Source organism: Coffea arabica, chromosome 6e, assembly GCF_036785885.1.
Source record: "Coffea arabica cultivar ET-39 chromosome 6e, Coffea Arabica ET-39 HiFi, whole genome shotgun sequence".
Taxonomy (NCBI): Eukaryota; Viridiplantae; Streptophyta; class Magnoliopsida; order Gentianales; family Rubiaceae; genus Coffea; species Coffea arabica.
In genome coordinates, this window is record NC_092321.1 from 1,698,878 (window position 1) to 1,718,756 (window position 19,879).

The 19,879-nt window shown below is 37.8% G+C and overlaps 3 protein-coding genes across 7 annotated transcripts; all 3 read right to left on the bottom strand.

Annotated features, from left to right (window-relative positions):
• Positions 1-554: 554 nt before the first annotated feature.
• On the bottom strand, positions 555-5,052 carry LOC113694584 (protein RETICULATA, chloroplastic). Its single transcript, XM_027213424.2, has 7 exons — positions 3,914-5,052; positions 3,720-3,818; positions 3,064-3,284; positions 2,784-2,853; positions 2,602-2,681; positions 1,696-1,760; positions 555-1,052 (listed from the first exon to the last, which is right to left on the bottom strand). The coding sequence occupies exons 1-7, from the start codon at positions 4,469-4,471 to the stop codon at positions 859-861; spliced, it is 1,287 nt and encodes a 428-aa protein (XP_027069225.1). The 5' UTR covers positions 4,472-5,052; the 3' UTR covers positions 555-858.
• An 829-nt stretch (positions 5,053-5,881) lies between these two features.
• On the bottom strand, positions 5,882-8,741 carry LOC113694915 (putative receptor protein kinase ZmPK1). The gene has a single exon (XM_027213837.2). The coding sequence runs from the start codon at positions 8,554-8,556 to the stop codon at positions 6,034-6,036; it is 2,523 nt and encodes an 840-aa protein (XP_027069638.1). The 5' UTR covers positions 8,557-8,741; the 3' UTR covers positions 5,882-6,033.
• Positions 8,742-10,415: 1,674 nt separating this feature from the next.
• LOC113695931 (serine/threonine-protein kinase ATG1c-like) lies at positions 10,416-18,908 on the bottom strand. Of its 5 annotated transcripts, none has more exons than XM_027215158.2 (14): positions 18,324-18,459; positions 17,542-17,658; positions 17,177-17,297; positions 16,990-17,048; positions 16,712-16,776; positions 15,158-15,251; positions 15,005-15,085; positions 14,768-14,876; positions 14,524-14,596; positions 14,044-14,417; positions 13,536-13,894; positions 12,464-12,773; positions 11,940-12,010; positions 10,416-10,853 (listed from the first exon to the last, which is right to left on the bottom strand). In XM_027215158.2, the coding sequence occupies exons 3-14, from the start codon at positions 17,187-17,189 to the stop codon at positions 10,614-10,616; spliced, it is 1,848 nt and encodes a 615-aa protein (XP_027070959.1). In that variant the 5' UTR covers positions 17,190-17,297; positions 17,542-17,658; positions 18,324-18,459; the 3' UTR covers positions 10,416-10,613. The 5 variants fall into 5 exon arrangements, with proteins under 5 accessions (XP_027070959.1, XP_071910380.1, XP_027070957.1 ...); XM_072054279.1 differs by having other exon boundaries at positions 17,177-17,317; positions 17,518-17,658; XM_027215156.2 differs by lacking the exon at positions 17,542-17,658 and having other exon boundaries at positions 14,545-14,596; positions 18,324-18,908.
• Positions 18,909-19,879: the final 971 nt, after the last annotated feature.

The following is a 19,879-nucleotide window of genomic DNA, read 5'->3' on the forward strand; positions in this document are numbered from 1 at the left end:
ATGGGACTCCAGCTGGACTTTGGAGTTTGGCCTCCGAGCAATTGGGCATGGGTCGATTATTTTACTTCAGCTAGGGTGTCCTAAAATTTTCCCCGTGTTTCCTTCCTTCCTACCTACTGTGTAGCCCAGATTCACTCGCCTGGGCAATGCTCTGGTCCTGCTTTGCAAAGAGTTCCCAGCCAGGATCTTTGCAAAAAACCCCCTTCCGTAATCCTCTGCTCCGCGCCAGTGTTGTACAGATCAATAAGCGTAAGATCCATGCTGCAATACTGCATCATAGGAGGAAGATGATGCATAGAAGGGTGTTTGTGTTGTCATTCGATACTACAATCTCCTGGTATCTTCATCTGCAGATCGCAGACTGATTTTCCCATTTGTATATTGGGCGATCCTACGGATTTTGAGGCTTTCTTTCTCTTCTTTTCTGTTTTGAGGTTAAACTTACCATCCAAACGTATTGGTTATTGAATATACACACACACACACACACACACACACACACACACACACATTCGTTTTGTTTATAAAAATTTCAGAACTAGGCATCCATCCACTAATGAGAACATTAACTTTAACCAAACCCCCTTTCAAGTGGAGCCGTAGTCGACAGACGAAACAAAATATGCATCCAGTTGCTGCTCAGGACTTAACCGTAAAAATTTTAATAACAAAACAAATGAGCGAGCATCCTAATTAGTATTAAGAGAGGCGACTTAATTAAACCTAAACCTACAATAAAGCTACAGCCGGTTGTCTTTCAGCTTCCTGCAGAAGGTCTTCCAAAATTAGCTGAACAATTTGGTACAAACCACAAAGTGCTTCCTTTTTTTTTTATTAAGGAAAAAAAAAAAAGGTAATTTATTGGACGCCACTCCACCTGGCCCAGTCAACAAACTGCATTCCACCGTAGACATTATTGGCAAATCTTATACCAACCGTAAAAGCCATTGCAACTGATGGAACCTGTCTAGCGACGGGAGATGCTTCTACCAAGCGCTCCAAACCATTTATAATCTGATAGCGGGTGTTGGAAGAAACTGCAAGGAAAACACCTGCAAAAAGAGTAAAAGTGAAAAATTAAAATTGATTATTGCTCGATTAGGCAAAGCACTAAGGTTCCCAAACACAACAGCAAGTAGCTTAGATTCAGCAGACAAGGAAATTTCTATAGTTGGATCAATTAAAACACTGTCTACAGTACCACCAAAATATGGCATTACCATTCCACTCCTACACATCAAAGCTTTGAAAAGCATGAACATAGACAGATGATATGTCATGGTGTCCGATTCTGCAGGAACTTAATTTTTAGAATGTACCATACTTAAACCCATCTGTACTTAGCCACAGCAGGGAAGGATAAGAACAGAAGAAAAGGGAGGGGGAACTACCAACAAAAATGCAGTTACAAAACTGTTCTGCTCCTCCAGTTATATACGCAATGTTCCTTAAATGCAAGAAAGTTCAGTTCTATAAAGGAGCTGAGAAAGCTATGTTGATTTCCACCACAGACAACAAGCTCAGAAGAGTTCAGCACGTTTTAAAACTCCATTTTTTTGGTTATAGCAAATTAGTAATCCAGACACAAACTTTTTTGCTTTGTTTTATTTATTTAAATTTTTTCTCTGAAGTCGCGTATTAGTTAATGAACCCAACAGCCAGAAGCAGGATCACCATCAATAAGGAAAGGCATACCCCAGAGAGCTGCACTCTTCAGTAGTGGCGGAACAGGTATATCATCTTCTGATCTCTTTACGCTCCTGACACAAAAAAGCTCTGAAATTAGGAACAAATTGCCTCTTCAAAAGCTAATTTCATCTTTAACAGGTATATCAAAAGCTAGAAATGCCGGTGAACGGGCTAACTTCATCTTTTGTAGCACTCCCTCCCATCCAAAATGAATTTCTTTCCTGTATTAGCTGGGTCAAAAAGATGTATGCTTTCCCTAAATGATAAGTTTTAGCAACAAGGTACGACTGGACAATGGTACCATGTCTTTTTTGACTATGTTGATAAGCATAGGTTAGCTAAGCCCCAAAAGCTTTTCAATTTACTTGTTCAAGCATTTATTTTACAAGCCTTCCTCAATTTTCGTACAAAGTTAAAAACAAGGCATCCATTTTGATCAGAAGGCATATGGGATTCACAAATGCTTTGAAAATCTTAACACATTTTGTTGTACATTTAGTGAAGATCAAGTTTCAATTTCTAATGTCATTCAGACTTGAGAGCACCAGTTATGACCCAAAGGATCAAGTTCATCGTCACATTGTCAATGTCAGATCATCACTCCCAGTAGTTAGGGAATTGTGTAATATTGCCAGAGTAGTTAGTACTTTCTTGAATTTATTCCAGATTTGATTCAGATTTATTAATAATGCAGTTAGATTGTGGTTAAACTCAAATCTCAGATCTGAGTCAAAGACATACTTGTGTTGCTTCTTTCAACTTGCTCAAGAAGAATGCTTGAGGTAATAAAACTATATCAATTGAAGCTCGGGCAAGCAAATGACAAATTTGATGTCTCGTAGACATGTTTTAAGGAGCTTGATAAACCAACATGTATTTATGTATAGAAACCATCTCAACAGAGAAACATACCGTTTGGCATTCATTATCATATTTGCAATTCCTTGACCAACAATGCCACATCCAAACCCAACCAATCCGTACATAATACCCTGAGAACAATGAGTAGGTTTTTGTGATTAGAGTCCAGATACATAAGAAGAGTATATAAGAGAAAAACGCTTCCATGCTTTATGTAAATATGTAAAATTTACCTTAAAAAAGTAAGTACCAATCCTCTGGTTTATGGTAAATTGACAACCAGGCCTTTCTGCCTCAAATACACTGCATTTCAGTATGCACTAAACTAATTTAAAAAAAATGATGTGAAACTCAGGTATCAAGTGATAGGTAAAGTTGTTTCATTACCCTAAAACACCAACTTATAGATATACTAAACAAGCACATATATTGCCACTCTAACAAATGCGCCTCGATCAGGATTATGAGAGAGTTAACAGGCAAATGATTTTAAGAGGATAATGTGGACAAAACCTGCTAGGAAGAGCACCATAAGCTCTCTGCAAGCAACTGAAAAGTCCTTGAGACGCAGATGATTGTCCAATCCGAGCATATGGTGCTAGCATTCCAACTAAAGCCACATTGACAACAACCCCAACCAAAAGATCAGCAGCATATAATTCAAATTCTGCCCAGAAGTCTTTGCCCCTCTTTTGAACTTCCGCAAATGTTGCACAACAAGAATCAATAACAATCTACAGAAAAATGAAACTATGAAGCCTAAGTGCCTTATCAAATACATTCAAATTCGTTCAGTATAAAGAAATTAAACAAACAGGAAAAGTGAAAGATTCGATTTTAGAAGCTTTCACATGGAAGAGAGCGCCATACTAGACTAGATGATTTATGAGTGACGTGTGCAGCAAACCAACTTCAAGAGTTAACTAGCTTGAAGCGCTACCTTACCGGCAATTTGACTTAATGCATAGATGTTATCGTCAACTTATGCTAAAATTGGAAGAGAGGTTACTAGAACAAGGATGACTTATTATACAGGAAACCAACAACGCATGAATCTGTACTAACAGCTAGCAGTGTAACTTATCTACCACATGAGTTGCCACAAAGAGCAAACTTATCTACCGACAAGTTTCTGGGCAGAAGAATCCCAATAAAACAGCTATACAAACCTCTGTTCCGATTTTGAAAAGAAATGAAGGATCGGCCAACATTCGATTTCGGAGCATTGAGCATGATTTCATGGCAAATCCCAAAGGCCACGCCGAACCCTGCAATTACAAAATTATAAGCTAGAAATTACCGCACAAACGATTAAAGAATAAGTTTAATCTTTAAAACCAACTGATTTTGACGAGGGTTAAACCTGCAGGTCCAAATATCTGAGAAGAAGCACTTTCCTGATCCCCAAGCTCTTGGCAGCCTCCAGCATATCTGCTGGAAGACTAGTTCCACGAGCCTCAGTCTCCCCAATCACCTCCTCAAACTTGAGTAACGGCCCAAACTCCTCTTCTTCATTGTCGTTCTCCCCATTGTCACCCCCTCCACTGCCCCCTCCACCGGGAAATTTCCCATTTCCACCGTGTCCACCACCTCCGCTGTCTACATTTCTTTGAGCACTATCATCTTTCGACAAGTAATTACTGTCTGACACCTTGAAATCCTTCCCCGGAGAGGATATACAAGTTTCTTTGGGTACGGAACTCAGTCTGGCACCACATTCTGGCTCACCTCCTGGATTCGACAACTTCACAGAGAAAAGCCTCTGCCTTATTCTGAAAGAATGACAATGGCGGTTTTCTTTCCCATTATTACTAAACCCTTGAACATCAGAAAGAATCACACTCAAGCTTGGGCTTCTCGAAACTGCCTCATTTTGCAAATTCAAGAAATGGGACACTCGAAATCCAGATGAACAGCCCATAACTGACTTGGGGTATCTAGATTTCCTTAAATTTTTTTTTTTTAAAGACTAGTATGCAAAATATGCAGAAAGGTCGACTGATTACCAAGTTTCCACCCAGTGACGTACTAAAAATTAATCAGAGTATAAATGATACTACTACTACTACTATTACTTAGCACTCTCTCACTAGCTGAAAACCTACAGCTCCTAATTCTTTAATTTCTTTAAAATATAAAAAATATTATTGAGTGTGAAGAATCAAACTGCGCTGGCAAATTTGAAGAAACAATAATAGTACTAGCAATGTATTATGCAAGAAACAAGAGGTCCGTTTGACAAAAAAAAAAGAGTGGGCTGGGAGGCCCTAAATGGTAGTGCTAGTGCCAAGTACTAGCAGTACTGGCGGAAGTATGTAACTCCGAGAAGAAACTAGTCGACGTCGTTTCTTTGCCCGCGCGGAGAGTGGGGTGGGGGTTTGGGGGTTTGTCAGTTGCGAATGGAGATGTTTGGGCCTTTCGTGAGAGGAGATGTTTAGAGAGCCCGCCTGGTCCTCTTCCCCTCTACTTCACTTATTTGGCTTAGTTAAACACTGGGAAAGGCGGCGGTAAGATTTTGGTACAAGGACAATTAATGTGAGCGGGGCGCCGTCGCAAGTGGAAAACGTCGGTCGTGTCACGTGTGCGGAGTTGACTAGGGTTTTCTTTTTTAAAGTTGAACAAAAATGTTGGTAGATGTTATTGAGATTTAGGATTTGTTGTATGCAATTTGTAGGTTGGTAAGTGAGGAAATTTATTGGCCCAGTGGTCACCACCGAGCCTTTAGATCAAAGGTTCGATCCTTGTCTTTTATCAAAAAATTGTCACAATATGTGGTGGTTTTAATTGATCATTTTCATTGGAATCTTTATTCACATCGAGTCTCCCTTCCCTCTCTCTCTAGATTAGGCTATAGGAATTCTACCGTATACCTTTGTTCAAGGTCAGATGGGATGAAATATCTTGTTTCTATCAATAATATAAAGTTGATTTCATCTTTTGTTTCTTGCTCACTTTGGCTCTTACTATTTTGCATTTTTTTGCTTACAACCTTATTAACTCTCCTTCTTCACTCTTTTTTTCTTTCTTTTTTTTTTCTAATTTTGAAAATGATCTGAGAGCATGGAAAGATAGCAAAATCTAACCATTGATGATACTTATATGTTTTAAATAGCTACATCATTAAGAAATTAATGGATCTCATAACTAAATCATAATGCAACCTAACCTTGAAATAGCAAGTGTAGATGGCAATCTGGATGAAGTCTTCTAATGTTGTGATTCTTTAATGAGAATAGCGCCTACTATTTTTTACATGATTACATACTTAGATGAAAGTTTGCTCTAATTTTGGTTCAATATTTTATTTTGGTTTATTTGTTACCAAAATCCATCAAAAACAAACAAATTTCATTAATGATCCATTTTGGATTAGTACAAATTATTTTACTAAACTGGGCATCTCCATCCTTGCACGGTCTATTCCTCCTAGTTACAGTTGAACAAAAATGCCGGGCATCCAATTCCAAGCTGAAGCTACAGGATTTACTGAGGCAGAGTGGTATAGTCGTCGCATTCTAGTAGAGTTTGAACCACCGAAGCCATTGTGGGCCGCTTCTTCCTGTCTTCCTCCACGCAGGAAATACCAACCCCGATTAACGTTGCCACTTGCTTCCTACTGTATTTCCCTTGCAATCTTGTGTCCACGATATCCTCCATCCAGGACTCCTCCCCTTGCTGAATTTTCCTCTTGATTATCCTCACACATTTGGTCAGCTCCGCTTCTTGCTCGTCACCATCATCTGTCGCCCAATTCGAGAGCCTAATCCCTTTAACCATCTCCAGGATCACAACTCCGTAGCTGTAAACGTCCACTTTTGCAGTAATTGGTTGATTCAGAGCCCATTCTGGAGCCATGTACCCTTTTGTTCCTCTGATCCTTGAGAACTCCGAGCCTGGTCCTCCCCCTCTCTGAAACAGCTTTGCCAGCCCAAAATCAGCAATCTTGGGTTGAAGGTCCCCATCAAGAAGTATGTTTTCTGGCTTTACATCACAGTGGATGACCCATTCTAGACATTCATGGTGAAGATAGGCCAGACCTTTCGCTGTCCCCAGTGCCACCGCAAACCTCTGTTCCCATCCGAGAAAATTCTTCCTGCTAAAAAGATGCTTGTCAAGAGACGAGTTTTCTACATACTCGTACACCAGAAGTTTGCGTCTCTTCTCTGAACAATATCCCCACATTCTTACCAGATTCATGTGATTGATTTTGCCTATGGTGCTCACTTCTGCCCAAAATTCTTGTTCAGCCTGAAATACATCTCCCAGCCTCTTTACACCCACCTCCCTGCCATCTGCCAAGACACCTTTGTAAACAGATCCAGAGCCTCCTCTCCCAAGCTCTTCCTTGAAATTTTTGGTTGCCTTATTGAGTTCATCGTAGCCAAATCTTCTAAACTGACTTGCTATCATCTGATATCCGGCCTCAACTGTAGCCGGAACACCCGTTTTCCTGAACAGGAAAAACCAGCCCAGAGAAACAAATATAAGTTCGATTGCACCGAGTGCAGAAGCGAATGAGTACAGATAAACCCATTTCACTCTTCTCCCCACTGCATCATACATAGAAGAGGAACCTATTAATAGTTCTGCATCCTTGGATCCACAAATGGGACCGGAACCTTGAAGAGTTACCGGTTCTGATATTTGTAAACTTTGAGGCACTTTGATGTAGATGGTTCCAGGGAAATCCGGAGTTAAATAGCCATTGAAAAGTGCACTTTTTAAATAACAATTTCCCCATCCTGTTATCCTGTAGCCAAATGCTTGGCAACTGGAATCCCCCAGGCAGATGTTCCTGCAAGCTTCAAATGTAATGGATTGGGTGGAATTGAGATCAAAACCATAGTAATCTGCGTTTGGAATAGCCACAAATTTCACTGCCTGAGGATTGGACCGACTGAGGTTGAATCTGGCCTTGCAGCCTTTATTCCAATCACTGGGGTCACTAACCACAAACCCAGGAGGACAGGAACACTTGGCCATCCCCGTGGTGGAATAGACACAAATCCCATTTCTTCCGCACAGCCCGCGAACAGCACACGGTTGTGCAAGAGCTTGCCAGGATATCTCCCACAATCCAGTTGAACTGAACAAGCTGGAGACTCTGAGATTTCCATCGTAGTCAATTGTCATCCTTCGTTTGATCCCTGGACCCGCATCAGTGACATTGAATTGCAACTGATCGCTTGACGTAAACCTGCCTATATCATCCAAAGCAGCAATTCTTGTGCTGTTCCAGTTTGTTCGTCCATTCACGTATACATTAAAATCGGGGTTAGGCCAATATATACTCGATATCTCAGGCCCGTCATAAATCAATCTCAAAGCGTTGTCGCTGTCGAAATACAAATTGAAGTAACCAGATTCATAGCTTCCTTTTCTCAAGGGAGACACCAACCTTTCATTCTTGGTGAATTTTTGAGTAGGCAATAGAGTATCGGTAGGATAATCAAAGCTCTGCCAGAGCATATCACCATTGAAGTTTTTGAGAACAAGGTTGCCGGAATCAAGAAGCTCTGCTCTAGACACATCAGTCGAGGTGGGGTTGGTTTGCCATACAACTATGCCATCGATATCTGTCAAGACCATGGCTCCATTTCGCCTGAGGGACAGCTTTGAGCCGCGCCCATTAACGGGCCTGTCTCTGTTAGCCATCCAAACCACTGTTTTGTCTCTTGAATTGGTGAACCAGATTGCAAACCAATAAGCGTTGCTTCCATCTCCGAGAAACCCACAAGTGAATGACTTATCTGGGGATCTGATGAATCCCTTCTCATCTTGCACAGAGAGAGTTGCACCTCTTGCCAAGTAACTCCCCACTTCTGAAGCTGTAGAATGGAAGAACAGAGACATACTAAGAAGAAAGCACAAAGAATGCAACGATGAGGAAGTCAGCTGATTCCTCATTTTAGATTTCAAAAAATTCGTGCCCAGATCACAACCAATATATAGCAGACACATATAAATTTCAAGAAATCTGGTGGTTGACTTCAGCGTGGAGATCATGTCATGTACTTACTACTTAATTGTGGAAGAAAATCGACAAATTTATGACGCGGCCTTGTGGGCCGCAGGATAATGTTCGTACTATTCCTCGGTCAACGTTCCTTTGCATGTGTTTGACCCTTCAGCGTCTGCGGGTGTATGCTTGTTGAAAATGGAGATTTGGAAAGCGAACCTAATTTGAACCCGATCTTGAGACCTTGAGGCCATGCTGATAAATTTTCCCATCTAACTGGATTAGTATTTGGGATAATCTCAGAAATCTATCTTGAGGTTTCTTCTAATATCACTTGTCATCCCTAAAATTTTAAAAAATCACTTACCTCCTCTACTAATTGTAAAAAGACTATATCAATCCTCTATTGATACATAATTCACATATCAAATGAATGGAATTCAAAAAAAAAAATTAAAAACAAGAAGAAATAAAAGTCACTTTTTCTCTTTTTCTTTTCTCCAACATTCTCTCTTACTCATTTTTTGGATAACTATGCAATATTTTATTTATAAATTATAATAAACTAAATTTTATTTATCTTTTATCTTTTGTGATTGTGATAAAATTGCACATGATATATTTGCTTATTTTGAGTTGATTATTATAATGATCAATACAATTTGAAATTTTGAGCACGAGTTGAGAAGAAGTTGGAAAGGCATATATAATTCATAAAAAATCGATTTTGAGTATACAGAGTTAAATTATTGCAAGTGTATTTCTTTGCGAATATCTTTTTTATTTTTCAATTTTATATTTTTATGGATTATAGCATTAAGATGTGCACAGTATTATTAGATATTCTTTTTCAGGTGCTGGTTTTCTTGAAATAAATAAAGTGATTTAGGAATATTTTTATTTAACAAGTAAAAGAGTAATTTAGGGTTTCTAAAACTTTTTTTACACAAATAATAAAAAATAAGGGAGGTAAGTGATATTTTTAAAACTTTAAAAATGCTAGGTGATATTAAGAGAAACTTCGAGCGAGGTTTTTGATATTATCCTTTATTATTTTCAAAATTTTATTTATTTGTATCATTAACATATTTTTTAATCATTTTTTGATCTTATGTACGTCATATTAAAAAAATATATTATAATATTTTTTTACAAAATTATCCCAAACAATTCACTAACCAAATGCGCTCTGACATCTCACTTTTCAGCCGCTTGTATTTGACCATGTGCGAAACTGTGTGTGAACAGGGATGAGAATAATAAATTATTAAATACACTCTCTGACATTTCACTTTTCAGCCGCTTGTATTTGACCATGTGCGAAACTGCGAACAGGGATGAGAATAATAAATTAATACAGCAGTGTAGTGATAATTAAAAAAAAAAAAAAAAAAAAAAAGCCAATGACCCAAAGCGAAACAATTACACTTGCTGTCCCAAAAAACAGAAAAAAGAAAAACAATTACACTTCCGCCAAACTGATGTTCATGCACATTTTGCTTTGCTAATGTGGGGAACATGTGGTATTTTTTCTTTTTTTGGTGTAAAATGATAATGATGTCTTTTTTAATCTCTGAAATTGGTTGTAAGCTAGGTACCCTTATTCCCCTTTGTAAATGGAATTGACACACCCCTTTTTTAACATCAAAGTAATTTTTAATCTCCACTACAAATGCTAATCATCCACTCGAACAACCTGTAAAAAATTAACCACCATAAGTTTGAACTGTTACCGTTCACAATCAAAATCAAATTTTATACATCAATAAATTACCACATCCACCAATGCAAGTTAATTTAGTTGGTAAGAAAATATTTTTCTCACAAAAAGTTGAAATATGTAACTGTCCGTATAAGAGATATTTTGGCAGGAGGTCCGTCATCCCTACAATTGCGGAAACCATAATTATACGGAGAAAATGAGGAGCACATATATGTATGCCACATATATAGTTCTATATACAAGTTGTTTGTATGATTTAAACTAAAGAACAGGCAAAATAAACAACCATACCCTTACATACAAATTGATTAAATGTGTGACTCGAAGAATAGCTATACAGACAAAGAATGTTAACAGGCGATTAAAGATCATATACAATTATCAGGAGGAGCATTGCTGGTCCCCGCCCTTCAGAAGGGCCATCCTTTGAGACCTTGAAATGCTTTGCCTGTTATTCAGGACATCAATGTAACTTTGAAGCCTATAACGGTCTGAATCTGTCAGAGAAAACGGAGGATTCAAAATAAGGGAAGGTGCTTCCACTAGAAGAAATACTAACAAGCGCACAGCTTTAGAGTAAAACACCACAGCATCATCCGTGCGACCCATATATTCATCTACCTGCAAGGCATACGGGAGGGAGCATTATTTGACAAATAAAAGAAAAAAAAAAGAATAAACTGTTGAATGTTTCTGCAATTATCATATTTTAAACTGTAGGCAATTTTTCATCTTATTCTGTGACCAAAAATCCATCCTGCCATTTGGAGTAGATTTTACAGCTAAAGGATAGAATTCCAAATCCACTGTGTTTATACTTCATCTTATAAGACAATATAATGCTTTTGGTGTTGCCGTATATGATGTTCTTAATTTTAGAGCAGCATATTTACATATACATCTTTGCACTTGACGGCTTAATTTTATCTATATTTTGTGCTTTGCAAATATATTAGACAGACCATATTTCTCTGCACTACAGGATCAAAGAATAACAGAATTTGCTAAAAAGCCACGAAGTCTCGGGCATAGGAAAATCATACTACTTTAAGAACATTTGTGAGGGAAAACACAATCAATCCAAGCTGCTACTTTTTGTTTTTATTGTCCAATTCATTCTTTTTATAATGGAGCCATTATACTTATGGCATTGTACACTCCAAAGTATGCAATGCATTAAGGCTAGTGTTTTCTTTGTATGTGTCTATATCTTTTGCGGATGTATATCCAGGAATGGTCCAAACAGGTGCCATGATGGGTGGTTGTTCTGGGTGGGAGGTGGATGAAACAGAGAATGACAAGAAAATCAACATAAGAACATCAAAGATCCAAGAAACATATTCAGACACTGGAGTTTTAAACAGGAAATGATGGGTTTCGTAGATGCAAGATCAACTTAAATTGGACTTAAAGACACCAGTTTTCAACTGGGCCCACATGAGAATGACTCAAAAACCTTAGATCATAAACTATTCAAAGGCTGAATTTAGCTATAGAGGGCTAGAATTATACAAAGCCTATATGCAAGACCATCTGGATCTGCCATCTGATGCTGATATCTAGCTTAAAGGAGATGAAGTAAAGATTTACCATGCAGAAATTAGATTAGACAGTCATATACTAATCAATAAGTCCTCTAGACTTTGATATGGAAATAAAAAATAAAAATAAAAAGAGAGAGAGAGAGAGAGAGAAGAAATCACTTACAGCTCCGCGTCTGCCCAGAGCAAGGGCAGATTGGAATATTGTCTCCATTGCATCTGGCATCTCTGTATTTCCTGAAATCACAGAAAGCTGAATATAACTTCGGCATAGGCACATCAAAAGGATCTAGAAGTTCACCTAGATTAAAAGAAAAGCTCATTCCACTGAATCAGTTCCCCTGTCTAACTAATAGACATCAACATCTGTGAAAATTAGAGCTCCTTTTAGTGTTGTTACCAACAAGTTTATGTATCTCGTAACTAGAAGTAAATATTAAAAATCACAAACTTATGAAAATAAACAATTGCCAACCAACTGGGGAGTTTGGCTTTCTACGGCATTGTTAAGGTCCATTATTGCTTAGATTCCTCTGATTTTAAAATAGGTTCAGACAACCAAAAAGAAGATAATTAAGGACTTCAGCTGATACAAAGAATGAGAGGAAATATACCATACATGTAACAACAATGGTTAAGGAGAAGAAACACCTTATAATCTTAATGAAAAATATTTAAAAGGAGAAAAACCTTGGTAACATGTAATACCAGGCTCTACAATTTTTGCAAGTTCCTCAGCATTCCCAACTTCAAGAAGAAACGCTCTCTCAATCTGAGAGCAAATATGCTGAGAACCCAGAGTGTCAGCTGCATCAAGATCTTCATGAATATCAAGGCCGTCTTGTTCCTTCGTCATTTCCCTCAATCTGGTAGAATCAGGTGTTGGACTTCCCTCCATAGCAGATGCAGCTCGTGTATGACAGATGTGTAATGCTTGCTTCCATATGGCAAGAATCACAAGCTGAACTGAGAATGCTTCCAGCTGCTTACCTGCCTCAAGCTTTTTAACCAGATGCAATCATTAGCATAGACAAGATGCAAATTCGGAGGATAGTAGTCGTGTAGCAGAGAATAAACCACCAATCCTAAAAGTGAAACTGGGTTTGACATCAAGGAAGATTACTGAGTCATATGACTGGTCAGAAACATTAATACAAGCATTCAGCATGTGCAATAGTTCACATATCACCATTACTACATAGTAGTTCAACAGTCGAGATCATTAGCATTATAGCCAGCAGCATTGGCATCAAAATTATAATTACTGTCACTTAACATGGAAAACTCCTACAATATTTGTCCTTCATTTTCTAAGAGGTATGGCAGTTGCGCCTCAAAATTTGAATGATCCGATGAAAATTAAAGTAAAACCTTTAGCTAGCAAGTACGGACAACGGCAAGAAGATGAGTACCCGAAGCAAAAACTTTACACTCAGCTTGTCAAAACTTAAACGGGCTAGTAAGACCGTTATGCTCAAGCTAGGCACAGATGAAGAAAATAAAATATGAACAGACCTCTTTCCAACTTCCTCAGATCATCTAATCTTCCACCTTGTAAGCTATGATGAATTGGGTACAAAACATTCCCAAATTAATCGAAAGTGAGAGGCAGGCATATGACAAGTTAATCAAGCACATGACAACCGCGGAAACAGTAAAACTAAAAACAACAAGAAGGTTTCTGATCAATTGTATAACTCTAACATGAGAGGCAGGAATCCTTGTGTAGTTTTCCACATTAATAAAAGATAACGGAAAATACCTTCTCATTTACTAGTTCTCTGATGGCAGATGCACAACACTTTAAGGATCTTACTCTTGTGATGCAGTCAGCTGATGGCTGCTCTAATGTGTCAGCTACATCCATAGATTCTTGTGAAGTCCCAGGAGCAGAGCCGTGACTTTCAAAGCTTTCAATATGACCCACCTTATTGGCTGCTGTACCAACAATTGGCATTGGGGCAGTTGAGATGAGGTTTATGTTTCCAGAAACTTGTGGTGGACTGCCAGGTTTGGAAGACACATTCTCGAGAGTAGAAATAACAGGTGAAGAAGACACATCCAATGGTGGACCAGGTACCAGGACATACTCCTGATCAATCAACTCCAATGAATCTGCCACTGTTACAACCCATGTGAATAAAATGATTTTTAGGTTTATATTCTCTCAAAACCTGAATATAGCTCCAGGAAATTTGACGCTTATCTATCTCTATCCCTATCTTTGTATGGAAATAGGAGTGTGTCTAGTGACAATTAGAAAGAAGCACCTTTTATGTGACTTTTTGCCGGTGCAGGATCCACGGATTTAAGAGACTCTTTCAGCTTTCCTTCTGAAAGTTTCAGACCACCAATATTAAACATAGTTGCTTCTGGTTTATGACTGACACTACCATAATTGGAAGCAAAATCCATCTTCTCTGCAGCTTTAGAAGCTTCCTTTCTGTCAGCTTTTGCATCAAGAGAAAATCCATATGTAGATTTAATTGGGGACATCCCAACAAAAGAGGGACTCCCATCAGGACCACTGGAATCATCATCTAAACTAAAAGGTAAATCTTCTTGAGCAATTTCTTCGGTTTTCCCCACAGGATTCAGTTCACAAAGAGGAAAACCATCTATACTTTTCTGTCGTCTCATATTCCTGCACAGAATAATTTTGAACTAATTAATAAAGTCGTGTACATCATTTTGACAAGTAAACCTTGTCAACCCAAATCACAACTACTTAAATTCATAATCATGATTACCACAACAATTCATCTGCTTGCCTTTGAGAAAGGAAGGGGTGGTTAAAGAATTCCTCAAATGTCAATCGCTCCACTGAAGGAAAATGATAGAATTAAAACTATTGATAGTGGTCAAATAAACTTGGTATTCCAGCAAAGAGTTTCAGCGTTTCATTGTGCATGAGCAACTCTGACCCAGAGTAATAGCTCTTGTGCATTTTGGGTTATTTAATTATGTCGTCAAAAGTCCTGGACGCCACGGTACCTGGATTACGACGAAGCAATTTCCGACACAAATCTATGCAATGAGGACTCAAATCCTTTATGTCTCGGGGAAACTGCAATTCAGTTGATCTCACGATGTTCTGGAACAACTGCAGAAATGTCAGAAGTAGGTTAGAAAATGGTATAATGCAATATATTAAATAAGATACTGAAAAGATAATAAAAATAAAAAGTAGAACTAGTTCAGAAGTAGAAAAAATTAGATAAGAAGTTGAACCTGTAGTTGGTTGTTTCCTGTATATGGGGTTTTTCCAGTCACCAGTTGAAATAGAATGGCGCCAACACTCCAAAGATCTGCCTGCATTTTCATGCCAAAGTCAATAGATTACATGAAGGTTGACATCTGGCATCTATATAAATCAGAATTCACCTTTGCATCGTACTTCTGGAGTTGCATTATTTCCGGAGCCATGTAAAGCGGTGAACCACATAAGGTTTCAGCAAGCCCTCTAGGTTGCAGGGACCTGACCAGAAAAACCAATATTTCTTATACTGCAAAATAAATATTTATTCCTAGCCTCTAAATCATGAACATTCAGTTACATTTTATACACCAAGAAAGACTATATGGTAGTTTCTGTTATTATGGAGACATTGTGCCAAGTATTCTACAACAAAGCCAAGGAAAATCAGATGTATCATGGTACAGCTGCTCCAAAGGAAGATCAAGATCACATGTTTGATAAACAGGAATAGCTTATCTGCACAAACAGATGAAATTCTCTGAACCTACATCTTCCCAAGCATTTAATCACGGGACCCTCATACAGCTGCACAAGAAACCTGTCTTAGCAGCTGTCCATGTAAAGGCAAAACCCAGAAATGCCTGTCTAACATCTCCTTAAGAATTGAGGATCTCCTGATCTGTGCATGAACCTGCAGAACTGTTTGGCATCTATTATGATAGGGCTAACTAATCCTTTTTATCAGGTGTCAGGAAATTCTCTCTTCATCTCGTCTCTCCAAGTTCTCAGAAAAAATCAAGAGCCACTGAGTTATTTCCAAAAGATTGCCAAAACTGCTGCAATTTGTGAACTGATCATAAGATCACCACTTAACTGGACTCTAGACCAAATTATCTGTCCAGTATAAAACCACTATACTTTTAATTTATAGGTTGCAAGGAAACCATAAAAATCCAACTATCAAGAGTCCCAGGATTGGGCACCCATAATCTCCTGTTCAATTTAACTCTGCCAAGTTCATTCAGTTTTCCATGGGAGAATAAGACAAAACCAATATAAAAAAGCTTATAAACTATACTGAACAGAACTCTTTTCAGAGTCATCTTCTACGCAGGACAGGGCATAAACATCATTTTTAAATGTTAATCCCACCATTCCTCATCCTGGGACAAAAATTTCTTCCCCAACCAGATAACTTAAGCCATGATTGAGGCAATTAGAAATCTAAATGGGCTAACGGCTGCAGGATAAAAAAAATAAATCTACAGTAGAATTTTAAAAAAAAATTGTAATCCAATCTGGCATCATTCTACGTCATCCCCAAACCTAATGTATCCTAAAAGTGGTACTCGACAATAGGATGTTATAAACATGAGAATAAATTCTCAACAGCCACATTGAGTTTATTGTCTCAGAATTACAACTACAGAAATAGGAAAAAGCAAACATACATTTAATCAAATACTATTACATTGCCATGATGATTATCCAGTAACAAAGCCAGCTGCTTCAACTAGACACAACAGGACCAACTCCCTCCTCCCCCTCACCTTCCCCCCCCCCCCCCCAAAAAAAAAAAAGAAGAAAGATATTGTTAAGAGGACAAGAGAAATGGTATGTGCTTCATATAGGAATGAGGCATCAGTTTAGGTCAGTCACGCATTCAGAGTACTGATTAGTGCATGCATCAAGGTAATGGACAATAGACATGACATTTACATGTCTGAGAATTACTTTACCTTGCAAATCCAAAATCAGCAATCTTCAGGATGGATTTGTCATCATTTGTAGAAAGCAATAGATTCTGTTCCAGAAAATGTGCACAAATAAAAATAACTTGCATTAAACTTGAAATGCCCTTGCGCACTCATTCTAAGGACTAAGATAATCTCATCAGCATTCCTAGAAGAAAGTCAAGACAGTTCAACAAAAATCATGAACAGTTTCCTTACTTCAAAGTGAGTAATTTGAGTTACAAGTAACACACTGAAAAGCAAAATTTCATCGGGGAGCAAACCTGTGGCTTCAGGTCTCGGTGAATTAGGTTGTTCTCTCGAAGTACTTTAAGCCCAGAAGCTGCGGTATGTGAAAACACAAATCATCCTAACATTAAATTAAAAAAAAAAAAAAAAACAAGAATAATAACATTCACAATAAAAATAAATGCTAGTAGATCAAAAAGCAAGAAAGAGAATGAGGAATACCCAGTTGCTGCATGAAGTGCTTAGCAGTTGCTTCTGGAATTCCTCCTTGACGTTTTTGGATGTAAACAGAAAGGTCACCCCCTCTGCAGTATTCTAGAATGATATATATCTTTCCAGAATCCTATATTCCATCCAGAAGAACTGATTTAGATAAGAATAAAGCAAAAGATATGGACCTCGTTCAATTTCTTGAGCTCAGTTCCAAAATATCTATCATGCATAATAATATTTAAAAAAAAGAAAGAAAGAAATTGGCAATTAATGTGGTGTTTCCAACCCATGCTGTATAACATCTGTAAAGACATAGTAACAACCTAACACCATGCTACTTTGAAGGATACAAAGAAATGCAGATCCAACTCAACTGCTCAAGCAAAGAAAAGAAGATAGTATCGTTTCTGGATGCATCTGAGATACTGCCACTAGTCACGTGGCTACAAGTCAAGTTGGAGCTATCAGTAACAGAAGTTAATGCTTGAATCCTGTTAATGTGCATTGCAAGCGTCAGATCTAATCACGGAAAGGAAAGCCCAAAGTACAATTACGTTTCCATAATCTAGCTGGATTTTGATTCAGTTGAGTATTCAATACTCATTCTTTGCATTAGTTAACATCAAAAACGAGAATGGATCTCAAAGCAATGAAGAGATAACAGTTACATTTCATACTCTTTAACTTGCATCCCCAGCAGTGGATGCAGCACTCCACTCCACTCCAGTCCATTCTCTAAGTTTCATGATCTTGCAACATTTGCTAACAGAACACATAAACGACAAACTTCTAAGCAATGGACGCCTAATTAGACGTTATTTTAAATGGTTAACTCCTTTCTAAATTACTAACAGGCAATAGAATGTTTAAGTTTCTTTGGCACGAAAGATAAACCAAGAAGACAACAATTCAGATTATCTCAACCCTGGTAGTCCAATCTCAGTCTATTGACGGAAAAACAACAATATCCGTACTTCCGGATCAACTGATATCCTCCTTTGAAAATCTCCAGTGCAAATTCACATTTTCTACGTGTATCTCAAACCATAAGCTAGAGCTAATCAGAGCAAGTTCCTTCCTAAGAAATAGGATAAAACTGTGCGCAGTATTTATTAAAAGTTGTTGCATGTAAATTAGGGGCGATTTGTGTACGGACCTCAATCATGTCGTGCAAGCGGATGATGTTTGGGTGATTGATCTTCTTCAAAATAACAATCTCCGACTTCAAACTATCCCGGAGTTTGGTGTTCAATCGAGCCGTCACGATCTCTTTGATGGCAACTTCGGTGCCGTGGACCCGGTGCCGCCCGTGCCATACCGTCGAGAACGACCCCGCTCCTACTTGCTGCCCAACCACATATTCCCCCACCACGAACCTTCCTCCTCTGCTCATCGGTTGAGCCATCGATTTTACTAACTTACAATCAAAATACAACTCCAAAACCCTAAGCGGCAGCAATTGATTTCACTGACAGCAGCCCAGCACAACGGCGACGTATTGAGCTTCAATATTCACAGATTTTCCAGCTAGAACAAATAACCTACTAACGCTTCCTTTCTCAGCATTTTTTTTTTCTTTCCCAAGCTTACGGCTCTTAACCGTTGTGCTTCTGACTGTTGATGGTTGGCGAACTGCGATGTGTGGTCGGAGATGAGACTCATGGAGGTTTAAGTATAGTCTAATCTTTGATGATGATGTTAATGCCGTGTCGTTCAATATAATAATTAAATTTTATGAAATAAATATTGGCTGCCGTTATTTTGTTTTATTTTAATTGTTGCTGTGGGATGTTTGCTTCAGGGGGTGATGATCCGTCTTGTGATGACTAATGACAACGTTGACATGAAGTTTTCAAATTTTCAAATTTTGTTCTCAGGGAAGGAAGGAAACATGCTACCAGGAAATTACGAGGTGGCAGGCTTTTTTCTAGGCTTTTTCCTTTCCTGACGAATTATTATGGATCCATTAAGTTTTGATTGAAAAGTAATTTTTTACTAAAAACTTGCTAGAAAATGCAATCCAAATTCCAAACAGGGCGGTAAAATATCTTTTTAACGATAAGTAAAAGTAAACCTATTTGTACCTAATAAATAGTCACCAAAGGTCAAAACAATGCTTACAATCAAAATCTTGGGTTTGTTTGGATTGTAAATTATTTGGCCAAATATATTTGCTTACATCATCATTACAATTTTCAATACAATTTTTTATCTTTCCAATTACCTTTTTATCTCACATATATCACATCACAAAAAGTGCTACAGTAAAAATATTTCAAATAATTTACAATCTTATTTTTTTAAAGAAACCATTCCTTGAACTTGCACCTCTCAGTGACAATAGAAGTTCACATTTTAAAATCTAAAATTGATATAAAAAAAAAACCTATACAATGTATAAGGGGATGGGAGGAAGATTTGGTGTAAATACTATCTGTCATTTTTTGAACTTTCAATTTTACCCTTGTAAAACTAATTTTATTTTAACTACCAAAACTTTATAGTTAGGTGTCTTGAAAACATGCTTTACTTTAACTATTTACTTTCAACATAACTAACATTAAATATTATAACGATTGTTACGTGAAAGAAGTTTAAGAGATTAAATTTGCTTTGGTAATAAAAAATTCATTTATCATAAATATTATACATCTCTTTATTACACATACATGAGCGTGCAAAAAAGCAGTAATATTTATAATGCAATCAAAA

Coding starts and splice junctions, on each gene's coding strand:
- LOC113694915 (XM_027213837.2), bottom strand. CDS start 8,556: ATGATCTCCACGCTGAAGTCAACCACCAGATTTCTTGAAATTTATATG.
- LOC113694584 (XM_027213424.2), bottom strand. CDS start 4,471: ATGGGCTGTTCATCTGGATTTCGAGTGTCCCATTTCTTGAATTTGCAA. Junction 3,285..3,719: donor TTTTCAAAATCGGAACAGAG/GTTTGTATAGCT, acceptor ATTTTTCTGTAG/ATTGTTATTGATTCTTGTTG. Junction 2,854..3,063: donor TATGGTGCTCTTCCTAGCAG/GTTTTGTCCACA, acceptor ACTGAAATGCAG/TGTATTTGAGGCAGAAAGGC.
- LOC113695931 (XM_027215154.2), bottom strand. CDS start 18,572: ATGGCTCAACCGATGAGCAGAGGAGGAAGGTTCGTGGTGGGGGAATAT. Junction 16,777..16,989: donor ACCGAGACCTGAAGCCACAG/GTTTGCTCCCCG, acceptor TTTCTGGAACAG/AATCTATTGCTTTCTACAAA. Junction 15,086..15,157: donor TCCAGAAGTACGATGCAAAG/GTGAATTCTGAT, acceptor ATGAAAATGCAG/GCAGATCTTTGGAGTGTTGG.